The following is a 27,469-nucleotide window of genomic DNA, read 5'->3' as shown; positions in this document are numbered from 1 at the left end:
ATGGAAGATATTGTAGAGAAAAATATTGAAGGTATTAAACAAGGAACATTTTTGTATTTGCATACTTGCCATATAATTAGTACTTTTCTATTAAATGAAAACAAAAATTAGCCTTACCTAATTTTCATGCAATTTTCTGAAGCAAAATATTTGTTTTAAAATCTATAAAAATCTTTGTAATTAAGGATGTTCGCTACTCTGTTTAAAAATAACAAGCTTTTTAAAAAATTGTTATGAATTGATAGTATATAGATAAAGTATTTCTTTATACAACTTAAGCTTTCACATTTGACTGTATAAGTATATATATATTCTTTTATATGTTATCTCATCCGAAATTTTTTACGCATTTTTAATGCATTTTTATTTTTGTTATTATGCATATTATTTTTTTTAACTTCTCTGTAACCTTTGTACTTGCATGGTTTTATGATAATAAACTATAATAATGATAAATGGTCGTTTGCACAACATATAGGCAAATGAGCATCGTACTGGCTTGAATTTTATAAAATGAGGTTGTGAGGTCTACTTAAACTGTATACCCTTATTGGTTAGTGTCTATGATATAATGTGACCCCGTCCCCTTAGTCATGATCTACATTGATCTAGTGGATGTCAAACTTCTGTCAGTTTTCTTGGCAAATTAATGTTGTTCTTTTTGTGTACTTTGGCTTCCTCACCTAATAAAATTTGGCACGCAAGAATTAGCCAATAGTTATACAGAAAGTAGCATTTAACACGAAAATTCAATCAATTACAATCAATTTGTTTTCCATAATTGGTTATGCAGACTATGTTTTATGGTTTTATATTGTAGAGTCTAACATTTCTACAAGTTTTCTTATATACTCAAAATATTTACTCCTTATTTTACAGACTGCTGTACTAAGGATTAAAGGTATGTTCTGTATTCTATTATTAGACTTGAAACGATTGATACAAAGATGATTTCACTAAAATTGTTCTAAATTGTTGTCAAACACTATTGTGTAACGATTAACAGCTGTCTATTTGTTACATATTTTATTTCATTACCGTTACGGAACCGTCCCCTGTTTAGATATTAATTTGATCATTGGGACGCTTCAACTTTGGTTATGATTTTGTAACAATAAGGCATCATAGATGTCGGAGGCATCCTACCTTTTGTTCCCTGTTTAAAATCCACAGTAAGTCCTCAAGCACGGAACAAAAACTTTCAACTCAAGACAGTCTCGCTTTATAAGCGTTTGAGCATATTTACTTTACTTTAAACGAAATGTTTGATGGTTTCCTACATTGATAACATATAATTTCAAATAAATAAAAGAATAATGTTCTAATTAATGAAAATAGCTCTTTATCATATCTTTGTAGATAATAAAGTTCCAACTGAAATAGAATTAATGGCTGACAAAAGATCTGTTCCTTTGTACCTCAAATTACTCGAGTCAGGATCTGAGAAAAAAAAGAGACATACGTTTAGTAATAGTTGGGAAGAAAGGTGCGGGTAAGACTTCATTGGTTAACAGGTTATTCAAAGAGGGAAAGAAAGATGGTGGACCCACATCCTTTTTTAAAAGATTGTTTGGAAGAAATAATGCAGATTACACAAGCACCAATGGAATAGAAATTCATGTGATAAAATGTAAAGCACAATTTGGTGATAGCATTTGGAATAAATTAGAAGGTATGGCATGTATGGTATAAAAAATGTAAGATGTTTTACATCTCTGACCTCTTTGTCTCAGATAGGTTAACATGTATGAATTAGCCATTATATCATTTTAAAGACCAGTGCTGTTTAGATATATATCTAATTAATTAACACATATGCATGTAAGTTTTCAAACTGAATCAAAATGAAGACTAATTTTAAGTTCAGATTTATTAAGTTACCATGTATTTGAAAATGCTTAAAATGTATAGCACTACCCATCATCCATTGTTGCTTGATAAAAGTAGATTACTCATTTTAAACTTTGGGCATCTCAGTTTCAAATTTTGGCCTATTTTAGGAAACCACTTTTGTGGTCTCATGGAGCTTGTTTGTCTCATGTGCGAAAGATAATAGGCTCGAACACTGGACCTCATCAAATCAAAGACTTCAAAATTTGTATTTGCTGTTTCTCTGATAAGCATAGAGCATTAAGAAGTAAGAGCAAAGACTCCTCAACTCGGGAGTACGAATAATGTAGGATAACATGTCTTCCTGTGCATCTTGAGAAATAGCATGTTAAAAAACTAAACCACCTTAAGTGAGCAATGAGAATCAACATGTCAGAGATAATAATGTGGTAGTTTGGAAACAACAACATCCCATTATGAAAAAAAACGTTCTGTCAAAAAGAAAAAAAAACAGTACGGTATAATTTGTTTTTTGAGGTTTAAATGACAAGAGATGTCCAGCATGTGAAGTGAAAAGTAAAATCACATAAATACTGAACTCAGAGGAAAATCAATTTAGAAAGTCCATAATCACATGGCAAAATCAAATAACAAAACGCATCAAAAACGAATGGATAAGAACTGTCATATTCCTGACTTGGTACAGGCAATTTCAAATGAAAAAAATGGTGGATTAAACCTGGTTCTATAGCGCTAACCCTCTCACTTTAATAACAGTCTCATCAAATTCCGCTACATTTACATGATGCGTTAAATAACCGTCACAATTAATAAAATAGTCAAAATATGGGTACATCAGTCATCATCGTATAACAATTTTAAAAGGAACACTTTAACATCTATGACGTCTGTAGCTAAATGCAATGACTATGATAAAAAAAAAAAGAGGTGGTATGAGTGCCAGTGACCCAATTCTCCATCCAAGTCACAATGTTTAAAAAGTAAACAACTATAGGTTAAAGTAGCCAGCTTGACTAGCTTGCTTACTAAATGCCGGCATATTGATATCAATGAGTAAAACAAATAAAGTACAATGTATCTATCAAAGCAAAAGTGCCAGTAACTCGAAAAAGTAAAAAAGTAAACATCTGAATAAAGCCTGTGTTATATGTATGATGTGTGTTGTAATTCTGTATATGTCTATTATTAATACACTTCTTGTTGATGAACGATTTTTATTCCGCAAACATACTGTAAATTTTCTTATATGTATTTACATAAATAAATTGGAATTGGTCGCTAGGTTGAGTCTGGTCATTAACAATCCAGATCAGCAGGTTCATCTAGTACAAAGAAGGATAATTTTTTAAGTCCCACCTACGATAGCAGACGGGCATGATGTTTTCTGGTCTGTGGGTCCGTCCGTTCGTCCGTCCGTCTGTTCGTTCGTCCGTCTGTCCCGCTTCAGGTTAAAGTTTTTGGTCAAGGTAGTTTTTGATGAAGTTGAAGATCAATCGACTTCAAACTTTGTACACATGTTTTCTATTATATGATCTTTAAAATGTTAATGCCAAATTAGAGTGTTAACCCCTATTTCACGGTCCATTGAACATAGAAAATGATAGTGCGAGTGGGGCATTCGTGTACTGGGGACACATTCTTGTTCACATTACATTAACATGTTCTCATCTCATCTCTACATTTAAAGTACATTACATATATATGAAAGATTAATTGATGGTTAAAAAACCTTAAAATCTTCAAATTGGTTGAAAAAAAATGCATGTTTATGTAAGACTTCCCTTAATTTGAATAGCTCTATTTACAGGCATAGGCTCATATAAATTTGACTTTGGAAAAATTGTAATAAATCTGATGAATAAAATAATTGTTCAGATGCTTTATTATTAATATATAATACTCAAAAGCATTTAAAAAGCTAATTTTTGCAATATTTGAATTGTTTAGGCCAACATTTTGACAGATGAAAATATTTTATTTAAACGTAAAAAACACATCCAAATGTTGATACTAAAATGACCGTAGTTTCTATAATACATGTCCACGAAACTTGGACAACTATCTCATAATTCCATAAGCATACATGTCATGTAAAGTTTTAATAAGATTGTTCAAGTCTTTTTGTCCTATTAGGTTCAAGGACACGGTTATTGACCTTTGGTTTTCGTTGTCTACTATTTTTTTCAATTTGAATTTATTGTGTAAAAGAAATGCACTGCGAAATAACTGTGTTATCTGGCCATTTGGTGTCATCAGAAACATATTTCTTTTATTTTTTTATTACGAATAATTCATCTCATATCAGTTTTAACACGTTTTAAAGGAAACATATAGCAGTTAAATTTGTGTTATTATAGGTAACTATAAAGAAACTGAACTTAATGCAAGATTATTAAAACCATACGAAGAAAAACTAGCCAATAAGCATAGCTTAGCCAGCATTGAAAAAACAGTGCACAGTACCTTTAACGACAACACTTCACCGACAGGTTTTGATGAATCAAAGGTACCTTTATCAACTTCTCAGCCTACAAAACTAAAACATCCAGTAGACACTGAATGTAAAGAAGAAACACAAGTAGACTCTCAAACCGAATGCCTAGTAGCCACTGCCTGTACAGCAGACACTCAAGTTAAACATTCAGACAGAGCTCAGGAAACGGTTAAAGACAATACCTGCATAACCATTTTGTACAGACGTGTTGATGAATCAAATGATTCAACAATTTTTTCTCAGCAGCGTGAAAAAATGAAACCTCCAGTAGTCACTCAAGTTGAACCTCCGGTAACCACTAAATCTAAATTAATCAACAATGACCATCGACAGGAGCAAAAACTACTATTATCAAAAGCATATAAGGATATCAAAGCCATGATGGAGAAATCTAAAGTTGATTTACATGACAAAGAGGAGTATGTCAACTTTTTATTATGGGATTTTGCTGGTGATGAAGAATTTTACCACACACATCAAACATTTTTGTCCCAAGATGCAATTTATCTTGTTGTAACAAAACTGAATGAGGCTGATGACAAAAATGCACAAGGTAAGTATTGATATATGATGTTCGCACGATACATTTTTTTTAACCAGATTTCTACGAAAAAATCGGGCGCTGCCAAACAAAAACATGAAAATGCTGTGCTGAAATTATTTTCAAATTCAGAATGTCCACCTCTGATGAGCCAAACATTTCTTGAATTCACATTTTCCCAAAGGGCCAAGTGAGCTGTTCTCATCACTTGGCGTCTGTCGTCCGTCGTCCGTCGTCGTCGTCCGTCGTTAACTTTTACAAAAATCTTCTCCTCTGAAACTATTAAGCCAAATTAAACTTAACTAAGCCACAATCATCATTGGGGTATCTCGTTTAAAAATTGTGTCCGGTGATCCTTTACAAAAATCTTCTCCTCAGATTTTTGTAAAAGATAACCGAGATTTACGAAAAATGGTAAAAATTGACTATAAAAGGTAATTACTCCTAAAGGGGTCACTTGACCATTTTTGTTAAGTTGACTTATTTGTAAGTCTTACTTTGCTGAACTTTATGGCTGTTTACAGTTTATGATTGTGGCAAAGTTTGGTTAAATTTGGCCCAGTAGTTTCAGAGGAGAAGATTTTTGTAAAAGTTTACAGACGAAGACGGACGCCGGACGCCAAGTAATGAGAAAAGCTCACTTGGCCTTTTGGGCCAGGTGAGCTAAAAATAGATAATAGGGGTAAAAATGCAGTTTTGGGCTTATAACTCAAAAACCAAAGCATTAAGAGCAAATCTGACATGTAGTTAAATTGTTTATCAGTTCAAGATCTATCTGCCTTGCAAATTTCAGATGAATCGAACAACCTGTTGTAGGGTTGCTGCCCCTGAATTGATAATTTTCAGGAAATTTTGCTGTTTTTGGTTATTATCTTGAAAAATATTATAGATAGAGATAAACAGTGAACAGCCATTATGTTCATCAAAGTAAGATTTACAAATATGTCAAACGACTGACATTGTCAGTTAACCCATGTAGGATGTAATTTTTAACAATTTTTCGTAAATCTTAGTAATTTTTTACAAAAATCTTCTCCTCTGAAACTACTTGGCCAAATTAAACCAAACTTGGCCACAACCATCATTGGGGTGTTTAGTTTAAGAAATGTGTCTGGTGACCTGGCCATCAAATCAAGATGGCCGCCACCGGTAAAAATAGAACATATGGATAACAAGCAGTTTTTGGCTTATAACTCAAAAACCAAAGCATTTAGAGCAAATCTTACATAGGTAAAATTGTTCATCAGGTCAAGATCTATCTGCCCTGAAATTTTCAGATAAATCGGACAACCTGTTAGTGGGTTGCTGCCCCTGAATCGGTAATTTTAAGGAAATTTTGCTGTTTTTGGTTATTATCTTGAATAATATTATAGATAGAGATAAACTGTAAACAGCAATAATGTTCAACAAGGTAAGTTTTACAAATAAGTCAACATGACCGAAACGGTCAATTGACCTTCTAAGGAGTTATTGTCCTTTATAGTTAATTTTTAACCATTTTTTCATAAATCTTAGTTATCTTTTACAAAAACCTTCTCCTCTGAAACTACTGGGCCAAATTAATCCAAACTTTGCCACAATCATCTTTGGGGTATCTAGTTTAGAAAATGTGTCCGGTGACCTGGCCATCAAATGAAGATGGCCAACACGGCTAAAAATAGAACATAGGGGTAAAATGCAGTTTTTTGGCTTATAACTCAAAAACCAAAGCATTTAGAGCAAATCTGACATGGAGTAAAATTGTTCATCAGGTCCAGATCTATTTGCCCTGAAATTTTCAGATAAATCAGACAACCTGTTAGTGGGTTGCTGCCCCTGAATCGGTAATTTTAAGGAAATTTTGCTGTTTTTGGTTATTATCTTGAATAATATTATAGATAGAGATAAACTGTAAACAGCAATAATGTTCAGCAAGGTAAGATTTACAAATAAGTCAACATGACCGAAACGGTCAATTGACCTTCTAAGGAGTTATTGTCCTTTATAGTTAATTTTTAACCATTTTTTCATAAATCTTAGTTATCTTTTACAAAAACCTTCTCCTCTGAAACTACTGGGCCAAATTAATCCAAACTTTGCCACAATCATCTTTGGGGTATCTAGTTTAAAAAATGTGTCCGGTGACCTGGCCATCAAATGAAGATGGCCAACACGGCTAAAAATAGAACATAGGGGTAAAATGCAGTTTTTTGGCTTATAACTCAAAAACCAAAGCATTTAGAGCAAATCTGACATGGAGTAAAATTGTTCATCAGGTCCAGATCTATTTGCCCTGAAATTATCAGATAAATCGGACAACCTGTTGTTGGGTTGCTGCCCCTGAATCGGTAATTTTAAGGAAATTTTGCTGTTTTTGGTTATTATCTTGAATATTATTATAGATAGAGATAAACTGTAAGCAATAATGTTCAGCAAAGTAAGATTTACAAATAAGACAACATGACCGAGTTGGTCAATTGACACCCTAAGGAGTTATTGTCCTTTATAGTCAGTTTTTAACAATTTTCATAAAATTTGTAAATTTTTACTAACATTTTCCACTAAAACTACTGGGCCAATTTCATTATAGAAAGAGATAATTGTAAGCAGCAATACTGTTAAGTAAAGTTTGATGTACAAACACATCACCATCACCAAAACACAATTTTGTCATGAATCCATCTGCTTCCTTTGTTTAATATTCACATAGACCAAGGTGAGCGACACAGGCTCGTTAGAGCCTCTAGTTTATCATATTTTTACTATTTTTAGGCTGTAATCGTGAACAAAAAATCTCGTTTATACGACTAAATTTTGTTTTTATACTTTTAATAAAGATGAAGTTGACCAATCTAAATAAATTAACTTAAAAAAACTATAGGTAGGTGTTAAAATCAGAAAGTTGTATCATATTATGATATTTTTTTGTGTGTGAAATAACCATGTTGTTAATTTTGTAAATTTAGAATTTTTTTAGTTTAAGTACCAAATGCATTTTATTCAAACGTGTTTGTTATAAGTAATTGAAAAATACATAAATTTGAAGAAGAAAAAAAATGATATTGGATGAACATGATTCTGGTATAATCATTTCTTGTACCCCTCATATGTAGTCTCAAAATTTGGCTAAAAAGACTGACTTGATTACATAAACTTTAGTTATATCTCTTTGAACAGAAATGGGCAAACATAGTTCTCTAAAACTGGGGTTCATGTATATCATGTATATATTAGTTCAAATTTATTTCCTTCTGTGCATTTGTCTGTAAGCCTTTTTTTGTTTGTTTCCTAATGGTAGCTTCAGTTCACCTTTTTCAAAACTTCTGTATGGATATTATGTAATAGGGGCATTTATTTGTCCAACTGTATTTGATTTGATATTTTATAACATTATATTTTACAAATCCTTCCGAAAAACAGAGGTGAAATCAATAAATATACTATAGCTATGCAGTTTTAACTTATACCGGTTCAAGATTCAGACTGTACATAATCATGATAATACTTATACATTTATATATTTTGCATTAGTATGTTATAATGCATCTTTTTGATTATTATATTGAACATCTATCATGTCTATTTATTATTACGCATAATGTTTACGTATAATGGGATCTTCTTGCGGGAACTACAAGTCAAGGTTTTCTGTAGATGGTATAAGGCTTCATATGAAAATACTATTCTATATTAGGTATTTCCCTATTCTTATATTTGACACAAAAATATTCGATGCTTATTTAGTTCCTGTAGTATCATGTGATAATGTAATAATGTAAGCAACAGGTGGTATTAACTAAAATGAACACCTCTAGAATTTGATACATGCTACAATCATTTTTTGTAGAACTGTTTCAGTTGTGGATGAATTCAATACATTGCTACTGTAGACTTGATGATCAGCAAAATAAACCTGAAAGTGTTACTCCTACAATAAATGAGAGTATGGAGAAAGAGGAGACAAATATGTGTGATCCACCAGTAATTCTTGTTGGTTCACATAAAGACAAAGTCAGAAATTCAAAGAGAGAAACGGTTTGTGAGATCACTGGCTAACATGCATACAATATTAAATTATTCATATCAAGTAAAAGCAGAACAAACATGTAATTGTATTACTGTACAAACAGGATTAACTTTACATGAATGAATACGATTTGGGTTACTATGATGGCAAAAGTTAAGAAATTAATATTTCCGAAAGAAGCAAATTCGTTGAAAGTTGATTTAAATTATTAGAAAAACAAATGATACTTTCCAACAGTCTCATCTCCTCTTGTTTGAAGGAATTTAAACCTGTCTTAGTTTTATTGTCCAATTTAATTTATACAATAACTTTTGTCATGCTTGTTCTCTATGTTCTTTATTTGTTAGGACCTTTACATTTTTTCATAGAGAAAGTCAACCCTTATTTATTTATTTACCTGAATAAACAAAGTAGTGTTTAATTAGATCAATATATGTCTTGTTAGTTTTGTGACAAAGTTCACTGGTCTGATGTTCTGTTTTGACAAAGAACAGTACAGTACAACATATGTTTAAAGCACACAAACCCTTACAACATAGAACAATATTTTTCAAAGCATACAAAACCCTAACAGCATACTGATTTTCACTTGCAGATTCACACCAAATCTTGAAGGATGTTAGATAAGACAAGTTCAAGACCAAACGTTCCTTCTTTACCATGTTTACCACTGATCGAAAAGAGACATCTAGTCTTCGATTTTAATAACCGCAAAAAAAAAACGATCTTAAATATGTATACTTTAAGTAAATAATATTAATAACTTGTGTTGGTAAAATTGACCAAAATAATGAAATGAACAGCAAAATACGAAACATCTACCAACAGTGTCATCGACCCTGTTGTTAAACAAATAATACCAGACTTTAATGTAGTCCTCTATACATATTAAAACAAAGTGTTAAGAGAGAAATAATCACTAAAATGATATAACATCCATTGTTTCGATGTAAAATTATTGTAGACATTTTGTGTCGTAGTGATATAACTGTTTCGATTGTGGATTAAATCGATGTCTTTGACCAATGTGTATTATTGTTGACTACCAAATATGTGCTCTTTGTAATTCCCTTTATTTGGCATGCAATACAATTCTAGTGATACACTCAAATGAATCTAGACTTTATATAAAACTAGGAAAAGTAATTCAATTTAGTAAGAGGTGTATTAAGTTAAAAATGCATGTATTTGTGGAGACATTTAAATATTTCAGAACCTTTGTAATTGAATTTGGATAACCATTCATACGATAGTTCAGTACGTCCTGAAATAGTTTAGGAGCTCCATATTTAAATTCAGAGTATCCATACATATAATCACCCAGCATCCCGGAAATAGTTTAGGAATACATATTTGAATTCTGGGTATCCATACATATTATCATTCAACACCTCCAGAAAAAAGATCAGGACCTCGAAAATTTGCTTGCTGATTGCCTTTCATCCTGAAATGTTTCTATTTGATGATAACTTGAATAATTCTAGTATGGACCTACACAAATAATTGATAACAGAATAGAAATTGCTTTATTTCAGGAGGCCCTTGAATTCATATTCATTTGGGTATTAGAGGATCAACAGAATTCGACTCCAGGATATCCTAAAGTATTTATGAAGGTCCCCAAGTATTTCAGGTCATCCATAATTTGATATATAGATTATGACGATTTACAATAATATATGTACATAACAGATGGACTTGAAACTTCTAGAATGCCCACCCAATATGATGAGTCAGAAAGGAAAAAAAAAGGTCGCCCATCGATTTTTTAAATTTTCAAAACAGCCATAAAAGAGGGACGAAAGATACATGAGGGACAATAAATATACATGTAGATATCCTTCCCTTTCTAATATTTTTAAGTCAGTTAACCTCATAGTATAATTTGTAACATTGACATGTTTTTGTTAGGTTTCCTTTATCACATACTTAGTAATTAAAATACTTTTATTACAGATAGAGATTGAATGCAAGAAGCAGATTGAAAGCTTCGTGAAAGGTGTTTCAGATGATGCCTGTGGACATATACGATCTGAATACTTCATTTCAAATACAAAAGATGATGATAGTATATTCCAGAAAATAAAACAGGACATATTAAACTTAGCCAGAGGAATGAAATCATGGAATAAAGCCTACCCATTGAAATTTACACAACTGGAAAAAAGTCTTCAAGAGAAGATGATAGAGTTACAAATTCCAATTATAACTTTTAATGAACTGATGAAAATCTCTCTTGAAACACCAATGCCAATGAATGATGAGGAACTTAAGTTGTTTTTGAAATTTCAACATGAATTAAGAGCTATAGTTTATTTTGAGGATCTTCGTGATTTTATCATTTTAGATACACAGTGGTTGTCTGACGCTTTTAAATGCATAGTTACAGCAGAGAAGTTTCAATTTGATGTAAGCAGACATAAAATGAAGGACAAACTGGAGGATTTAAATGTTAGAGGAATATTACATACTGAGGTTTTGGACGATATATTTAAAAATGAAAGAAATGTTTTGTATAAACATGAGCAACATAAAGATGATATCCTTAATATTATGGAGAAGTTTGATATCATTATACCTGCAACCCGAGAAAGTGCTGATGAAAAACCTTGCTACTATGTTCCTTGCATGGTAAAATCACAACCCGAATATGACACATATAAGATGTTGAATGTAACCAAATATACCTGTCAGAAATCCACATGGTTATGTTTCAAATTTAGGTTCCTACCACCACATCTAATTAATCATTTAATTGCTTCACTGAGTCGAGTGTACGAAGTTGCACAACTGACTGTCCCTAATAAGAAGAAACTGCAAGTTGCTCTTTTTAAAGACAATGTAGTATTTGAGTTAAAGCAGACAAAATTGAGAAAATTGCTTTTAATGAAATTTCAAAATATAATTCAGGTTCAGGTTCTGGAATTTGGAACAGGTGCTGTTATCAAAAGAGGTTTGTTCAAAGACATTGGCGACTTTGTGACAGACGAATTACAAAAGATAATACATACAAGATTCAAAATGCCAAATGTAGAGTTTGAGAAAAAGTTTGATTGTGGCCTTACAGAACCAGAACTAGTGACAGGATCTAATGAATTTAGTGAGGAGGAGATAACAGAATATCTTTGTGGGTCATGTACAACACTTCATCCATTTATTGGCGAATGGTCAAAGGAAGGACATGAAGTGCTGTCTGTAAGTGAAAGTTTAAATTAAATTAAAAGTTTGATAATCATTTTAATTATATATATACGTACATCTGAACTCAGCAGCTGTCGAGGCTATAAATGTCAAGGTTAACTTCTAATATCGTATACAGAAAACAATAACAACCATACAGTTTGATGTTAACTCCATTATATCAGAACTGCTAAGGCGACGTATACCACTGACGTCAACCTTAGATACATAACAGTAAAAAGCGACGTCTTGACTCCCGCGGTATTCTCGACAGCAGCAGATACATACAAGTCACAGAATTATAGGTATGTTATAAGTACCTCTGAACCAGTGATGACTCTACAATAGATTGCATCATTCGGATCACCAGTAGTGATGGAGATACAAGGGTGACTATACATTATGTATATATAACTCATCATAACATCAGCCCAACAATGTTATATCCTTTTTTTTTTGTCAGGGGCGATTCCAGGATTTTGGAAGGGGCAAATTTACTTTCGTTATTTATGTACCAAAAGTTTTTCCCTGAAACATAAATTATCTTTTATCCTGAAAAAATAGGCTTTATGGACATTTATATGTTTACAAAAATATATTCCTCGTGACATAGAATTTGTGAATAGAGTAGGACAGTGTTATTTGAATGTCATTTTAAGTCAATCATTGAAGCATTGACCTTTAGCTCTGTACTCATGTTTTCAAAGTTTTCAATACATTGACGTGCCATTTTAAACAAATCATATCTTATGTCTTCATACACAGGGCAAACCATTTCGTGTTCACTAACAGACGTGTATACCATAATGCGGAAACGTAAAATCTAAAATTTATAAAACAAATGAAAGCTTACGTCAATAGATATAAACAATTCACCAAAGTTGTATGCAAATTGAATAAAGCATTTTTGAGTCAACGTCCGACATGTTGACGATGGATGGACGGATGGACATTGGAAACTATCAACTATACATGTACATATATGTTACAGTAAATTTGTAAAATCATCGATTTGGTATGCTGAATCTAACCAAGTATTAAGTTTTTGGATTTTGGGTCCTGTTTTTAAATTGGTTCACATTGAGATCCAAAGGGTCCAAAAATTAAACATTGTTTGATTTTATCAAAAAATAAATTATTGGGGTTCTTTGATATGCAGAGTCTAATCGTGTATTTAAATTTTTTATTTTTGGTCTCGTTTTCAAATTGGTCTACATAAAGGTAAAAAAATAAACTGTGTTTGATTTCAACAAAAAATGAATTCTTGGGATTCTTTGATATGCTGAATCTTAACATGTTTTTAGAGTTTTGATTATAGGGCCAGTTTTCAAGTTGGTCCAAATCAGGGTGCAAGTCATTCACTTTTGTTTGATTTCAACAAAAAATGAATGTTTTGGGTTCTTTGATATGCTGAATCCAACCATGTATTTATAATTTTTATTTTTTGACCCTCTTATCAAATTGGCCCTCATTGAGGTCAAAAGGGTCCAAAATAAAACTTTGTCTATTCAAACTGAATTCTTGGGATTCTTTGATATGCTGATTCTAACCATGTATTTAAATTCTGGATAATGGACCATAACAGGTAAATGTCCAGTTTTCAATTTTTAAATTTTAGACCAAATTCATTCTGTGTCAGAAACCTATGCTGTGTCAAATATATAACATGTATACTCACAATCCAAATTCAGAGTTGTATCAAACTTGAATGTAGTGTCCATACTTACCCCATCTGTTCAGGGTTCAACCTCTGTGGTCATATCAAGCTGAACCCACTAGAGCATTTTATTATGTTTTATGGCGGCCATCTTTGAAATACCTGATGTATTGAAATGTCTCGGTGGCTCGCAACACCTTACAATACCATGTCAACTTTAGTGCTTTTATCATGTTTGTCATCAAACACATATTTGTTTACAAATCTGCAGAACTATTGTTGTCAAATAGCAAATTATCCAAGTAGACTTGAAGCAAATGTGATCTCCTTGTTTGGCTTTGGAAAGCTGTAATGTGTTTCAATAATGTTTTATAGATTTAAGTACAGTGCTATCTTTTTTAGAAAGCGGTGATTATCAAATAACCATAATGTTTATTTTGCAAATAATTTTAGTTGTCAAAGAGTCCTGAAGATGTTCCCAGATATTATCCTAACACAGAAAGCTTGGGACAAATCCAAACTACGGGTACATCCACCAAGGTAACAAGCTACTTTTTGAAGCTTATAAGTTAGCATAGATTATTATGTATATAACTTGCAGTAATTATTACACATTTAAGATAAGATAATCTAATGTTGATTGTATTACTTTATAGATTGATAAAGCATCCTATGACATATTCAATAACTGTTGAAATGAAAACAAGTCAGAAAACTCATATTAATTCAACTCATGTTACGTTCGGAGGACGTGTTTTTCAACAGACTGTCGGCATCCCAATGGGAACAAATTGTGCCCCTCTACTTGCTGACTTGTTTCTTTATTATTATGAGGCTGACTTCATGCAGGAACTTCTTAGGAAGAAAGATAAGAAGTTAGCAATATCCTTTAACTCTACTTTCCGCTATATAGATGACGTTCTTTCACTAAACAATTCAAAATTTGGTGACTATGTGGATCGCATCTATCCCATTGAATTGGAGATAAAGGATACTACAGATACAGTTAAGTCGACTTCATATCTTGACTTACATCTAGAAATTGACAATGAGGGTCGGTTGAAGACAAAACTTTACGACAAAAGAGATGATTTCAGCTTTCCAATTGTGAACTTTCCATTTCTAAGTAGCAACATTCCAGCAGCACCTGTATACGGGGTATATATCTCCCAATTGATACGATATTCCCGTGCTTGCATTTCCTATCATGATTTTCTTGATAGAGGGTTACTGCTTACAAGGAAGCTATTAAACCAAGGGTTCCAAATGGTGAAGTTGAAATCATCCCTTCGTAAATTTTACGGACGCCATCACAAGTTGGTTGACCGTTATGGAATAACCGTTTCACAAATGATATCGGATATGTTCCTTACGTCGTAACTACAATCCCCTTCCCTTTCTTGAATTTGACCTACCGAATTAGACTATTTACCGGATTTGTAATCACATAAGCAACACGACGGGTGCCGCATGTGGAGCAGGATTTGCTTACCCTTCCGGAGCACCCGAGATCACCCCTAGTTTTTGGTGGGGTTCGTGTTGTTTATTCTTTAGTTTTCTATGTTGTGTCATGTGTACTATTGTTTTTCTGTTTGTCTTTTTCATTTTTAGCCATGGCGTTGTCAGTTTGTTTTGGATTTACGAGTTTGACTGTCCCTTTGGTATCTTTCGTCCCTCTTCTCTTTCAATATAAGCTGAATTCAGTTGTTTCTCGTGATAATTCTTATCTCATCTGACCATTTGAGCTTTGGCTATAGTTTTCTATATCCGTTGTCCTTGAACGTTAACGAAATGTCATCTGGTTTCATAATAACCACACAGTTTAAATAAAGCAAACTTTCTTACGATTAAACATTTTACCAGTGAAAATTGATTGTTAGCTATCATTTTGAAAAATTTAGGTTTTTCAGTTTATCGCATAAACAAAAATATAACGAAGATCAGTCAGAAGGCTGTTTAATATTCATACACACACACACTGTTCATTTCAAAATCAAAACAAAACCAAAGTTCAGTCTACAGTGTTGTCACCTATAGCCAGGTGTTCATATTCTTTAAGCTCGCCTCGTTTTTCTCATCACTTGGCGTCCATCGTCCGTCGTTGTTAACTTTTACAAAAATCTTCTCCTTTAAAAACACTGGGCCAAAGATAATCAAACTTCGCCACAATCAGCATTGGGGTATCTTGTTAAAAAATGTGTCCGATGTCGGATGATCCCGCCAACCAACCAAGATGGCCACCATGGCTAAAAATAGAACATGGAGGTAAAAGGTTGTTATCAGCCTATATCTCTGTAACCAAAGTATTTACAGCAAATCTTACATGAGGGTTAAAATGTAAATCTGGTCTAGATTTATGTGCCGTGAAACTTTCAGATGAATCAGACTTTCAGTTCTTGGGTTGCTGCCCCTGAATAAGTAATTCCTTAGGAAGTTTTCCTGTTTTTGGTTATTATCTTCAATAATATTATAAATAGAGATAAACTGTAAACAGCAATGATGTGCAGCAAAGTAAGATTTACAAATATGTCCACATGCCCAAAATGAACCCATAAGAATTTTTAACAAATTTTTCATAAATATTTTTTTACAAAAAAATCGGTAAAGTAAAATCTACAAACACATCACCATCACCAAAACACAATTTTGACATGAATTCATCGGTGTCGTTGATTGATATGCACATAGACCAAGGGGAGCGACATAGGCAATAGGTCCCAACATATACCAAACAAACTCATCATAGATACCAGGATTTAATTTTGCAATTACGCCAGTCACGCGTTCGACTACAACAGTTTCATGAGTGAAGCTTCAATCTAAAGGTTAAAAAAAAGGTCAAATAATGAAGAGCATTGAGGACCAAATTTCGTCAGCATTGGGCCAAATACAGCTAAGGTTATCTATTCCTGAGGTAGAAATGCCTAAGCATTTCAAAAATTCGAAGTTTTTGTGAACAGTTAATTCATAAATATTCCCATATCAATGATAATTCATGTCGACACAGACGTGCAAATGATAGCTTGGACATATGCTTCATGTATTAAGTTAAATTTTTGTCCCCACAAACATGCATATTTAATTAACAGACCATCAACGGTCGGTTGATAGAATTAACAGAGACAGCTCGGTGTGATCGATTTATTAATTAGTAATTACTCATATTCATCAATGATGATATAATGTAAGGTACGCTTCAACAGACAATGGCATATAAATGCAACCTAAAGAAATTGTTACAAGATTTTTTTATATTAAGTATAGATAGATCCCCTTATCTGGTAAATACTGCCATATAATAGAAGAACAAAGTAAAGTTTCAGTTATACGGCCAAGTAAGTTTAACATCGGATGAGCGAACTTAAATATCACTTTCAAGTAAAGAGATATGTTTTTTTTCTGAAACAAGTTCTTGTGACAATCCACAAGAACTTGCTATCACCCGATGTTCAGTACTTCAGTACTTGGATTGAAAATGTCATTGATTATTAATAAAAAGAATATACATAGAACATGAGTACATCTTTAAAAGTGTTACATTAAAGGTCTCAAATTGATTGTTTTGGAAAAGTTTTATTTGATTATTTGGCCGATAACTGGAACTTTGTTTTCCCATTACATGCATTATATTGCAGTGTTTATATCACATGTGAATAAACTTGATATGATCATGACTTTATTTTTTCATGGCTTGTTGGTCAACATAAAATGTCCGTGAAATGACTTCCAGTGAACGTAAACGTTTACAATGGAAGCGTATAAAATATTTATAAACTGGAATGTAAAAAAAATTAAATGAAGCAAACTATGCAGATATGTTCCTTATAATATACTATCTAAGTGTTGCTTACGTTGTCCGGAAATGCTCTTTATGCTTCCAGCTGAAGCACGACTCTGAGTGCGGGAGTTTCTGGCTGCATCAAAGACCCATTGGTAGCCTTAAGCTGGTGTCTGCTCTTTGGTAGGGTTGTTGTCTCTTTGAACTTCCATTCTCAATTTCATTCCAGGTGCCAATACTGATTCAATGGTTCAATTTTCTAGAACCACTAAATCAAAACTTGCGATCATAGATTATTGTAAAAGTTCCTTACAAGTCATATAACTAAGATGCAGAACTTTATTGTTCTACGTTAAAAACCTACAAAACAATGTTTACAGGATTTAATTATTGAAAAGAAATGTACCATTAAGAAGGCACATACCACGCTTTGCGACTCTTTGAATTCACTGGTGTTTTTTTTTTTATCTCTTTTATCAATGATCCAGAGAATTTAGACAGTGCATGCTTGATCGTGTTGATTTATCAAACCAGTTTATGTTCTATTTTCAAAATAGTGTGAATTAAAATGATAGGTGCTACCCCCATTGACAATTTTCTTGAAGTTTATACTTTTTACTGTTGATATTGCCATTCTTGTTTCTTTGCAGGTACGTGTCCGTGTCCAAGCTGGTGAAATAGTATTTTCAAATATCAACGATGAAGCAACAGGAACAGACAGTTCGTCAGTGGTAAGTAACATGAACTTTCATGACAGATTCAGTTTCTTAAAAGTTCGGTATTTTTGTGCTAGTCTTTTAGGAAAGAAACAAAAACAGGTTCACTGAATAACTCTGCGTATTAATATGTGAAGTGAGTACTATTTTGTCAGCATTGGATGTAAATTTTGAGAGGGTAAACATGATAGGAGCCTGTAGTTTAGTGGTTGTCGCTTGTTGCTGTATATTTGTATTTCGTTCATTCTTTTTCCTAATCAGGCCGTTAGTTTTTTTGGTTGAGTTGTTTTACATTTTTTTGGTTGAGTTGTTTTACATTTGTCATTTCGGAGCCTTTTAGAGCCGCCTTTGTTATATATGGTTTGCTCATTGTTGAAAGCCGTAGAGGGACCTATAGTTTTATAGTTGTTGATTTCTATGACATTTGTTTTCTCATAGAGAGTTGTCTCATTGGCAATTATACCAAATCTGCTATCGAGTTTATAAAAACATAATAACACAAACTGATCTTCATTGTACTAGTACTCACGTGAAGTATGTAGTGTGTGTTTAGCATAGGAATTAAACTGTCGTCCTGTCGATAAACATACACAAACATCTGTACTATAACAGTCTTAATATGTGAGGTTATAAGTGTGTGTTCAGCATTGTATGTACACTTTTATGAGTCGACAAGAATACACAGACAGCCTAACACGTGTTGGTAGTATGTGTTCAGCATTTGACGTGAATTGTCATTAGGTTGATTAACGTTAAAGTAGATCGACCTTTTTCATATTTTAAATCACTTTTCCTTATAATCATATATTCATTTCAGTTCACCAAAGAGGAAATAAATTTTACAAAGATGGGAATGATTGCGCTGAATATTTTTGCTGATGTTTTATATGACCTCTTAAAACAAGATAAAGCAAATGTATGCACAAGGACCGATTGTGATATAACATATTTATATCGTGAACACAGGAAACTAAATAAACACATTCCTAGTAATTCTTGGGGAGGATCATGGCAAACAATTCAGACAACAGACATAGCGATTGGAGATGATATTGAGCGCATTAGACTTACGAGAAATGAACTACAACACTCGAGGATATTTAAACTTGACGAAACACGTTTTAATGAGCTAAGTAATATGTCAGGTGACATTTTAAAAAAGTTTGATCGTCATAACACACCAACAAGGCTGTATACAGATCATCTAAATAACATTTTGGCTAAAACTATTTCTGCAGAGGAAGTGAAATCAATTGAAAATGAAATATTAGGTAAATATACGTTTAACATTTTTTTTTGTTTTTTTTTCTATTTCTGAGCCTTTTTTGTTTTTCCTGTAATGTTTGATGTCCATTAATATAATCTGGGCTATTTTCATGATTTCATTATAATGACAATAACCATTCCTAGAATTGTTTGTATAAGAATAAGGCTGAATTGAGACTTGTTTGTATTAAAATATAAATGTATGCAGACTTAATTATTTATCAAAGTTTAGTTTTGCTTAGACCATGTTTCGATAAGTTGTATGCATTCCGTAACCTGATATGAGTAGTCAAAGTCTTAATATGTGAGGTTATAAGTGTGTGTTCAGCATTGTATGTACACTTTTATGAGTCGACAAGAATACACAGACAGCCTAACACGTGTGGGTAGTATGTGTTCAGCATTTGACGTGAATTGTCATTAGGTTGATGAACGTTAAAGTACATTGACCTTTTTCATATTTTAAATCACTTTTCGTTATAATCATATATTCATTTCAGTTCACCAAAGAGGAAATAAATTTTACAAAGATGGGAATGATTGCGCTGAATATTTTTGCTGATGTTTTATATGACCTCTTAAAACAAGATAAAGCAAATGTATGCACAAGGACCGATTGTGATATAACATATTTATATCGTGAACACAGGAAACTAAATAAACACATTCCTAGTAATTCTTGGGGAGGATCATGGCAAACAATTCAGACAACAGACATAGCGATTGAGGATGATATTGAGCGCATTAGACTTACGAGAAATGAACTACAACACTCGAGGATATTTAAACTTGACGAAACACGTTTTAATGAGCTAAGTAATATGTCAGGTGACATTTTAAAAAGGTTTGATCGTCATAACACACCAACAAGGCTGTATACAGATCATCTAAATAACATTTTGGCTAAAACTATTTCTGCAGAGGAAGTGAAATCAATTGAAAATGAAATATTAGGTAAATATACGTTTAACATTTTTTTTTGTTTTTTTTTCTATTTCTGAGCCTTTTTTGTTTTTCCTGTAATGTTTGATGTCCATTAATATAATCTGGGCTATTTTCATGATTTCATTATAATGACAATAACCATTCCTAGAATTGTTTGTATAAGAATAAGGCTGAATTGAGACTTGTTTGTATTAAAATATAAATGTATGCAGACTTAATTATTTATCAAAGTTTAGTTTTGCTTAGACCATGTTTCGATAAGTTGTATGCATTCCGTAACCTGATATGAGTAGTCATTCTGGCTGCGCCTACTGATTCTACCAGTGATAAAAGAGTTTTTCTGGAAAACTTGTATTTGAAGTATAATTTGAAACAGTTATAACAAGGGTGACTCAGGAATAGAAATATGGTCATGTTTAGTCTTCTTCAAACTGATAGTAAAATGGGGCATCTGTTTGGTTGTACTTAGTTGATAAATTGAAACGTAGCCATTTCGGGTAAGAATGGATATGACAATACAGATGCTTTGTGTAAGAACCCTTACAAAGCCATTTATTAATTCTGTATGTTGTATATTAAAATGTGTTATTTAATACGCCCTAAAATTCCAGTGGCAATTCTAATTTCTCGTAATTCATTCTGTGGGACACCTATGGCATGACATACCAATTGCACTTTGTTAAACTGTTCTCGTCCTTTCATTCAATAAGGAGCTTGTAATTTTATTTTAGGGATGACGATTGAAGTTGAAATTGACCACTAAATCAATGTTCCACCACAATAGAGAAATATATCATCAGAAGTACACAGTCTACCAAAGCAACAGATATGCAGTCGATCTTCTATAATAGAAACATAAATTTGTGAAATTCAGGTTGAAACTATTTATTCGTAAAACTATAGACAGCAAGATGAAGAATGTGAACCAAGTGGAAAATGTTGGACTAACGTTAAAGATTTGACCAATATGTAAATGTATAATTACTGGGTTTTTTTCTCAAAAGGATTCAAATGCAAATAACACTGTAATAGTAATATTGGTAATACCTTACTACTCATCTAATTGCTATTTACATACTATAACAAATATATGTTAAACTTTATAAACATGTAGCTATTCTTGCATGGAAATCAAGAAAACTTGTATATTACAGAACTGAAATGTTTGCAGCAGATTTGCTGCAAACTTGCTGCAGGTCTGCTGCAAACAAAAAACTTGCAGGAACCCTTAAAATAATGTTTGCAGGTGTTTGCAGCTAGCTGCAAACCTCCTACAAACATTGCAGCTTTTTGCAGGAAAAACTAAAATTTAAGAGAGGTTCGCAGCTAGATTGCAGAAATCTTTGACAATTTTATATGTTTTCAAAAGCATTGCAAAAAACTACATAAAACGACTGAGCATGCCTATTGGTAACTTCCTGCAAGATAAAGATTTGAAATTTGAAAATGTTGGTGATGTTTGTGTCGTGATATATATTAGTTTTCAAAAAGGCTTATAAATGGGAAATTAACAGATAAGTTTTCAAAGACATTGATTTTGAGTTCAAATTGAGCATAGAATGTTAACTTGTGAAATTCTTTCCCGGCGGCTCCACAGATATCTGCATGAGGTTTGAAATACATTTTCAAATAAGTAGACATGCAATATACAGTACTCCCTCATATGCTTAGAGATTATAACTTACGAAATATTTTGTTTTAAGTCTACTTGAATTTTTTGACAATTTTAATTTAACTAGCTGTTAAATATATGCACAAAATAAATTTCAAATAAACCTTTTTTTGAATTTAAGATTCATGCATGTTATTCATTTGAGAACGTACATGGAATTAATCTAACTTATTGAAAGGTATAAACTTATGCAATGATAATTTTTCCGATGATAAAGTAATTGAATTATTATATGTATGGATGTAACATATCTTTTTTCAGAATTTGCTATGTGATATAGTAAATATGATGTGTACACAGCATGACATTGGTTAATTGTATAACGTGTGTAGTTCTTGCAAGTTTGCAGCAAACACGCAGGAAAAAGATTGATTTGAATAAATATGTTTGCAGCAGGTCTGCACCAAATACGCAGCAAAGAGATTAATTTGCATTAATATGTTTGAAGCAGGCCTGCAGCAAACACTCATTTGCATATTGATATTTGCAGCAGGTCTGCAGCAAACACGCAGGAGGGAGATTAATTTGTATAAATATGTTTGCAGCAGGTCTGCAGCAAACACTCATTTGCATATAAACGTTTGCAGCAGGTCTGCAGCAAACACTCATTTGCATATAAACGTTTGCAGCAGGTATGCAGAAAACACTCATTTGCAAGGTAAATTGTTTGCAGCATATTGGCAGCAAACACGCCGCAAATACGGACTCTGTGTTCGCTGCAAGTCTGCTGCGAGTTTGCAGCAGACTTGCAGGAAATGTCTGCAGAAGGTTGATTTTTTCAGTAAGGGAATAGTGCCTTGAGAAACATGAGACAAAACCGGAAAACATTTTCTCTTTGTTTTTGATAAGAAAGATGTAAGAAATATTTGTCAATAAGGGCATCATGTGTTGATGCCATATATATATTCACAGAATTATCATTTAGTTACCACTTCATGGCTGGAATATTGTTTTGTTATGTATCTGTCCCACAATTTTTAACATATATCCACCATCTTGTTTCATTAATTTTCATAATAAAAGGAAAATTTTAATAATTATTGGTAGCTGTTTGATAGTCTGACTAGTTCACTGTATTTCTTGAAATATTTGCCAGTTGTTTTTATCAAAATAAAAACAAGCAATAAACCATGAAGGGACAAAGCTGTTGCAATGTGTGCATGTAAACCATTTTAAAGAGTGTAAGTTGATGATAACACATATGATATTACAGAAATAATTTTACATCACCATGAATATATTGAAGTGTCTAAGTTTTTCAAATATTGTTCCTTGTTGTTTGCAGAAGAAAAAGCCGTGGACTTTTTCATACATTGTCCAAATATTGAGTTACATAAAGGCAAACATAGTATACCGCTGTTCGAAATTCATCAATTGTCAGAAAAAAATCCGGGCTCCAAACTAAAACCGAGGGAATCACATCAATATAAGAGGAGACCTACGACACAGAAACACATTACTAAAATGTAACATAAAAAGAAACAAACTATATATAACAATGGCCATTTTCCTGACTTGGTACAGGACATTCCAAGTAAATAAAATGGTGGTTTGAACTTGGTTTTGCAGCTAGCCAAACCTCGCGCTTTTATGGCAATGTTAAAATATGCAATCTGAATTAACCAGTTTAAGACAATGTCTGGTCATCATGTGGTTGGGATCAATTAAAAATAACAATTATCAGACAAGATCTGATTATTATGTTCTAGAGATCAATCGTAAATCACTATTATCAGACAATGCTTGGTTTTCATGTTTTCGGGATCAATCGGAAATCACCATTTTCAGACAATTTATTGTTATCTTGACTTTTTGTCCTCCAGAGAACCCTGCAATCTCCTGTATCAATTGATATCTGGTAATCGTGTTCTCGAGATCAATCAGAAATCATCTTTATCCTTTAAGCATCTGCCCTTGGTAACTCCTGCATATGAACACCAATTCTATTGGTTCAGATGCATCAGCCACAAGAAAGGACTTGACTCAAAAACTATTTTTATAATGGATATGATGCTGCTTCTGGTTCATGGTAATAAACACAAAACATAATGGTTTACGTGACTCCATATCTTATTCAATCAATTCGACATGGTTTTTTGGTTTTTTTCTATTCTTATGTATTGTCTATTGCAATTGCTTGATATAAAAATTAATATACTGACTAAGCCTATGAAGGGTCCCCTATTTGAAATAAAAGTAATCTATCTAAATGAATTAATCTATTCCTGATGTTTTTAATGCACTTTTCTCTATTCTTGCTTAACTCATCTGGCTGCTGGTATCTATGATGAGTTTTTTTTTATTCATTTGACTGGGAATTGATCACAAACTGAAACTTACGGCAGTTATGTTAATTTGAATAATAGTCTGAAAAACTAACTTCAATGTTAAGTTGGATGCCAAATGAATATCTCTGCGGGAAATACATCTTGACAAAAAAAGTTAAGTTGCACATATTTATAAATATCAAATCCTTGATACAGTTGAGCGGTATTATTTTTTTCTTAATCCGTCTAGTCCAGTCACGAGATGTTGAACTCGCTATATTTTTAGACCTCTGAAAACGACATTTTTATGTGTGAAAAGGGACGAGAAGAGGATAACATTTTAACATCAAAGACCAGCGAGTCACGTTTCATTAGTTTAAACATATTTATTTATAGTGGATTAGGAAACAAGTTTTACAACTTATATTAATCCCTTTCCACTTTGCGGGTGCGAGTGCTGCAGTGTAGCGACATTAGCCTACTCTTTTTCGAAATCTACAAGGGTGTCTTAAACGTGCAAGAGATATGGCTCTTTCCTAACACGGATCAGCCATTTATCGTCCCCGTCCGATGGACTATATTCGTTTCCTCCAGACCATACTCGCAAATGATGTCAAGGGAGAGCCGAAAATTGAGTTCCTGAAATTTTCATCCCAAACGGGAATCGAACCAGGAACATTTGTGTTAGTAGTCCGATGCACTTACCACTACACCACGGTTCGTTTCATTATTGGCACAAAGATTTTATCAATGACACCAAACAATATCGAGTAATGATATTCGATCGACGGAGTTGATCGCCAGTAAAGTTACAAACCAATGGTACCACTTATTAAAAAATCTGGTCCGATAGGATGAGAAGACCAAGACATTGTATCAATATTCCATCAACATGACGAAATAACAACAACAATCATTGCATTCTTATTCATACTGATGCTCTTTTGTCTGTAAAACCACGAAAGAACTGTATTGACAATATAGAACTTTAATGTTTAAACAATATGCATCCAGTTTGCTGTGAAAATATAAAACCTAAATGTATTATCCAACCAAGACTCATTTGATCTTTTATTTATTGTCCATTTTTAACCCAAATTTTCCTTTTTGTAATTTGCACTTTAAGCAAGTCAGATACATGTATCATGATAGTATATTTGACGTTCAATTTAGTAATATATGATGATCATCCTTTTTTTTTTTTAACAAAAACAAGTTTAGCATTCACGAAGATCAGTTTTGTTACGTTGCACACTTTTCAAGCAAGAAAAACAAACACATGAAAATATGTACTTTTTCGTCTAATCAATTTCTGTTCGTTTATGTGAAATTAATATGACAATTAGACAGCAACCTCACAACATAAATAACTAAAATACACCAACATACGAAATACATCAACAAGACAGAAACATGACGACACAAATAACAAAAATACATCAACATACGAAAAGCTTCAATTAGACAGAAAACCGACGACACACATAACCAACATACATCGACATAAGAAATAAGTCAATGCGACAGAAACTTGACGACACAAATAACAAAAATACATCAACATACGAAAAGGTCAATAAGACAGAAACATAACGTCAAAAATAACTTTAATATATCAATCAACATGTGAAATGCGTCAATAAAACAGAAACCTGACGACACAAATAACAAAAATACATCAACATACGAAAAGGTCAATAAGACAGAAACATAACGTCAAAAATAACTATAATACATCAATCAACATGCGAAATACGTCAATTAGACAGAAAACCGACGACACAAATAACCAACATACATCGACAAAAGAAATAAGTCAATGCGACAGAGAAATGACGACACAACTAACCAACATACATCGACATAAGAAATAAGTCAATGCGACAGAAACTTGACGACACAAATAACAAAAATACATTAACTTACGAAATACGTCAAGTAGACAGAAACCTGACTACACAAATAACCAAAGTACATCAACATACGAAATAAGTCAATGCAACAGCAACCTGACGACACAAATAACCAACATACGAAAAGGTCATTTGGACAGAAAACCGACGACACACATAACCAACATACATCGACATAAGAAATAAGTCAATGCGACAGAAACCTGACGACACAAATAACAAAAATACATCAACATACGAAAAGGTCAACTAGACAGAAACATAACGACATAAATAACTTTAATATATCAATCAACATGCGAAATACGTCAATTAGACAGAAAATCGACGACACACGTAATACATCGACATAAGAAATAAGTCAATGCGACAGAAACTTGACGACACAAATAACAAAAATACATCAACATACGAAAAGGTCAATAAGACAAAACCATGACGACACAAATATCTATAATACATCAATCAACATGTGAAATACGTCAATTAGACAGCAACCTGACGACACAAATAACTTAAATACATCATCATACGAAAAGCGTCAATTAGACAGAAACATGACGATACAAATAACTATAATACATCAACATACGAAAAGCGTCAATTAGACAGAAACATGACGACACAAATAACTATAACACATCAATCAACATGCGAAATACGTCAATTAGACAGAAAACCGACAACACACATAACCAACATACATCGACATAAGAAATAATTCAATTCGACAAAGAAATGACGACACAACTAACAACAATACATCAGCATAAGAAATGCGTCAATTAGACCGCAACCTGACGACACATATAACAAAAATACATCAACATACGAAATGGTCAATCAATCTCGGCACTACAAAGATGCAACTGGGTATTAATTGAAAGAATTGTTTCACGAAGAAAATACCATTTAAAACATTATTTATTGGTTTGAAATTTTGCTTGAGGAAATTCGTGCGACTTTTTTTCTCAAAACAGAAAGAATTGTGGTAGACTTACATTCTTTTTTGGATTTGTTATATGAGGATCAATCATGAATTTGTAAAAAAAAAATGAAGAAAATGTGTGTCGCGTTTTTAAAGTCCGTCAGTATATTAGATTGACACATCAGATTAGATTTATAGTTAAAAAAAAAGAGCTCCAGCTACTTCAACCGGACACACGACCAACAGTCGAGATTT

At 32.7% G+C, this 27,469-nt stretch overlaps 1 protein-coding gene across 1 annotated transcript; it reads left to right on the top strand.

The window, feature by feature from the left end:
* LOC134702430 (uncharacterized) lies at positions 1 to 22,381 on the top strand. Its single transcript, XM_063563335.1, has 12 exons — positions 1 to 31; positions 821 to 901; positions 1,360 to 1,467; positions 4,209 to 4,898; positions 8,713 to 8,900; positions 10,428 to 10,496; positions 10,849 to 12,087; positions 14,183 to 14,269; positions 18,158 to 18,238; positions 19,041 to 19,466; positions 19,990 to 20,443; positions 22,368 to 22,381. The coding sequence occupies exons 1-12, from the start codon at positions 1 to 3 to the stop codon at positions 22,379 to 22,381; spliced, it is 3,468 nt and encodes a 1,155-aa protein (XP_063419405.1).
* The last annotated feature ends 5,088 nt before the right edge of the window (positions 22,382 to 27,469 follow it).

The sequence above is a fragment of the Mytilus trossulus genome, unplaced genomic scaffold (genome assembly GCF_036588685.1).
Source record: "Mytilus trossulus isolate FHL-02 unplaced genomic scaffold, PNRI_Mtr1.1.1.hap1 h1tg000460l__unscaffolded, whole genome shotgun sequence".
Taxonomy (NCBI): Eukaryota; Metazoa; Mollusca; class Bivalvia; order Mytilida; family Mytilidae; genus Mytilus; species Mytilus trossulus.
The sequence above is the reverse complement of the archived record's forward strand: the minus strand, read 5'-3'. Positions and strand labels throughout refer to the sequence as shown.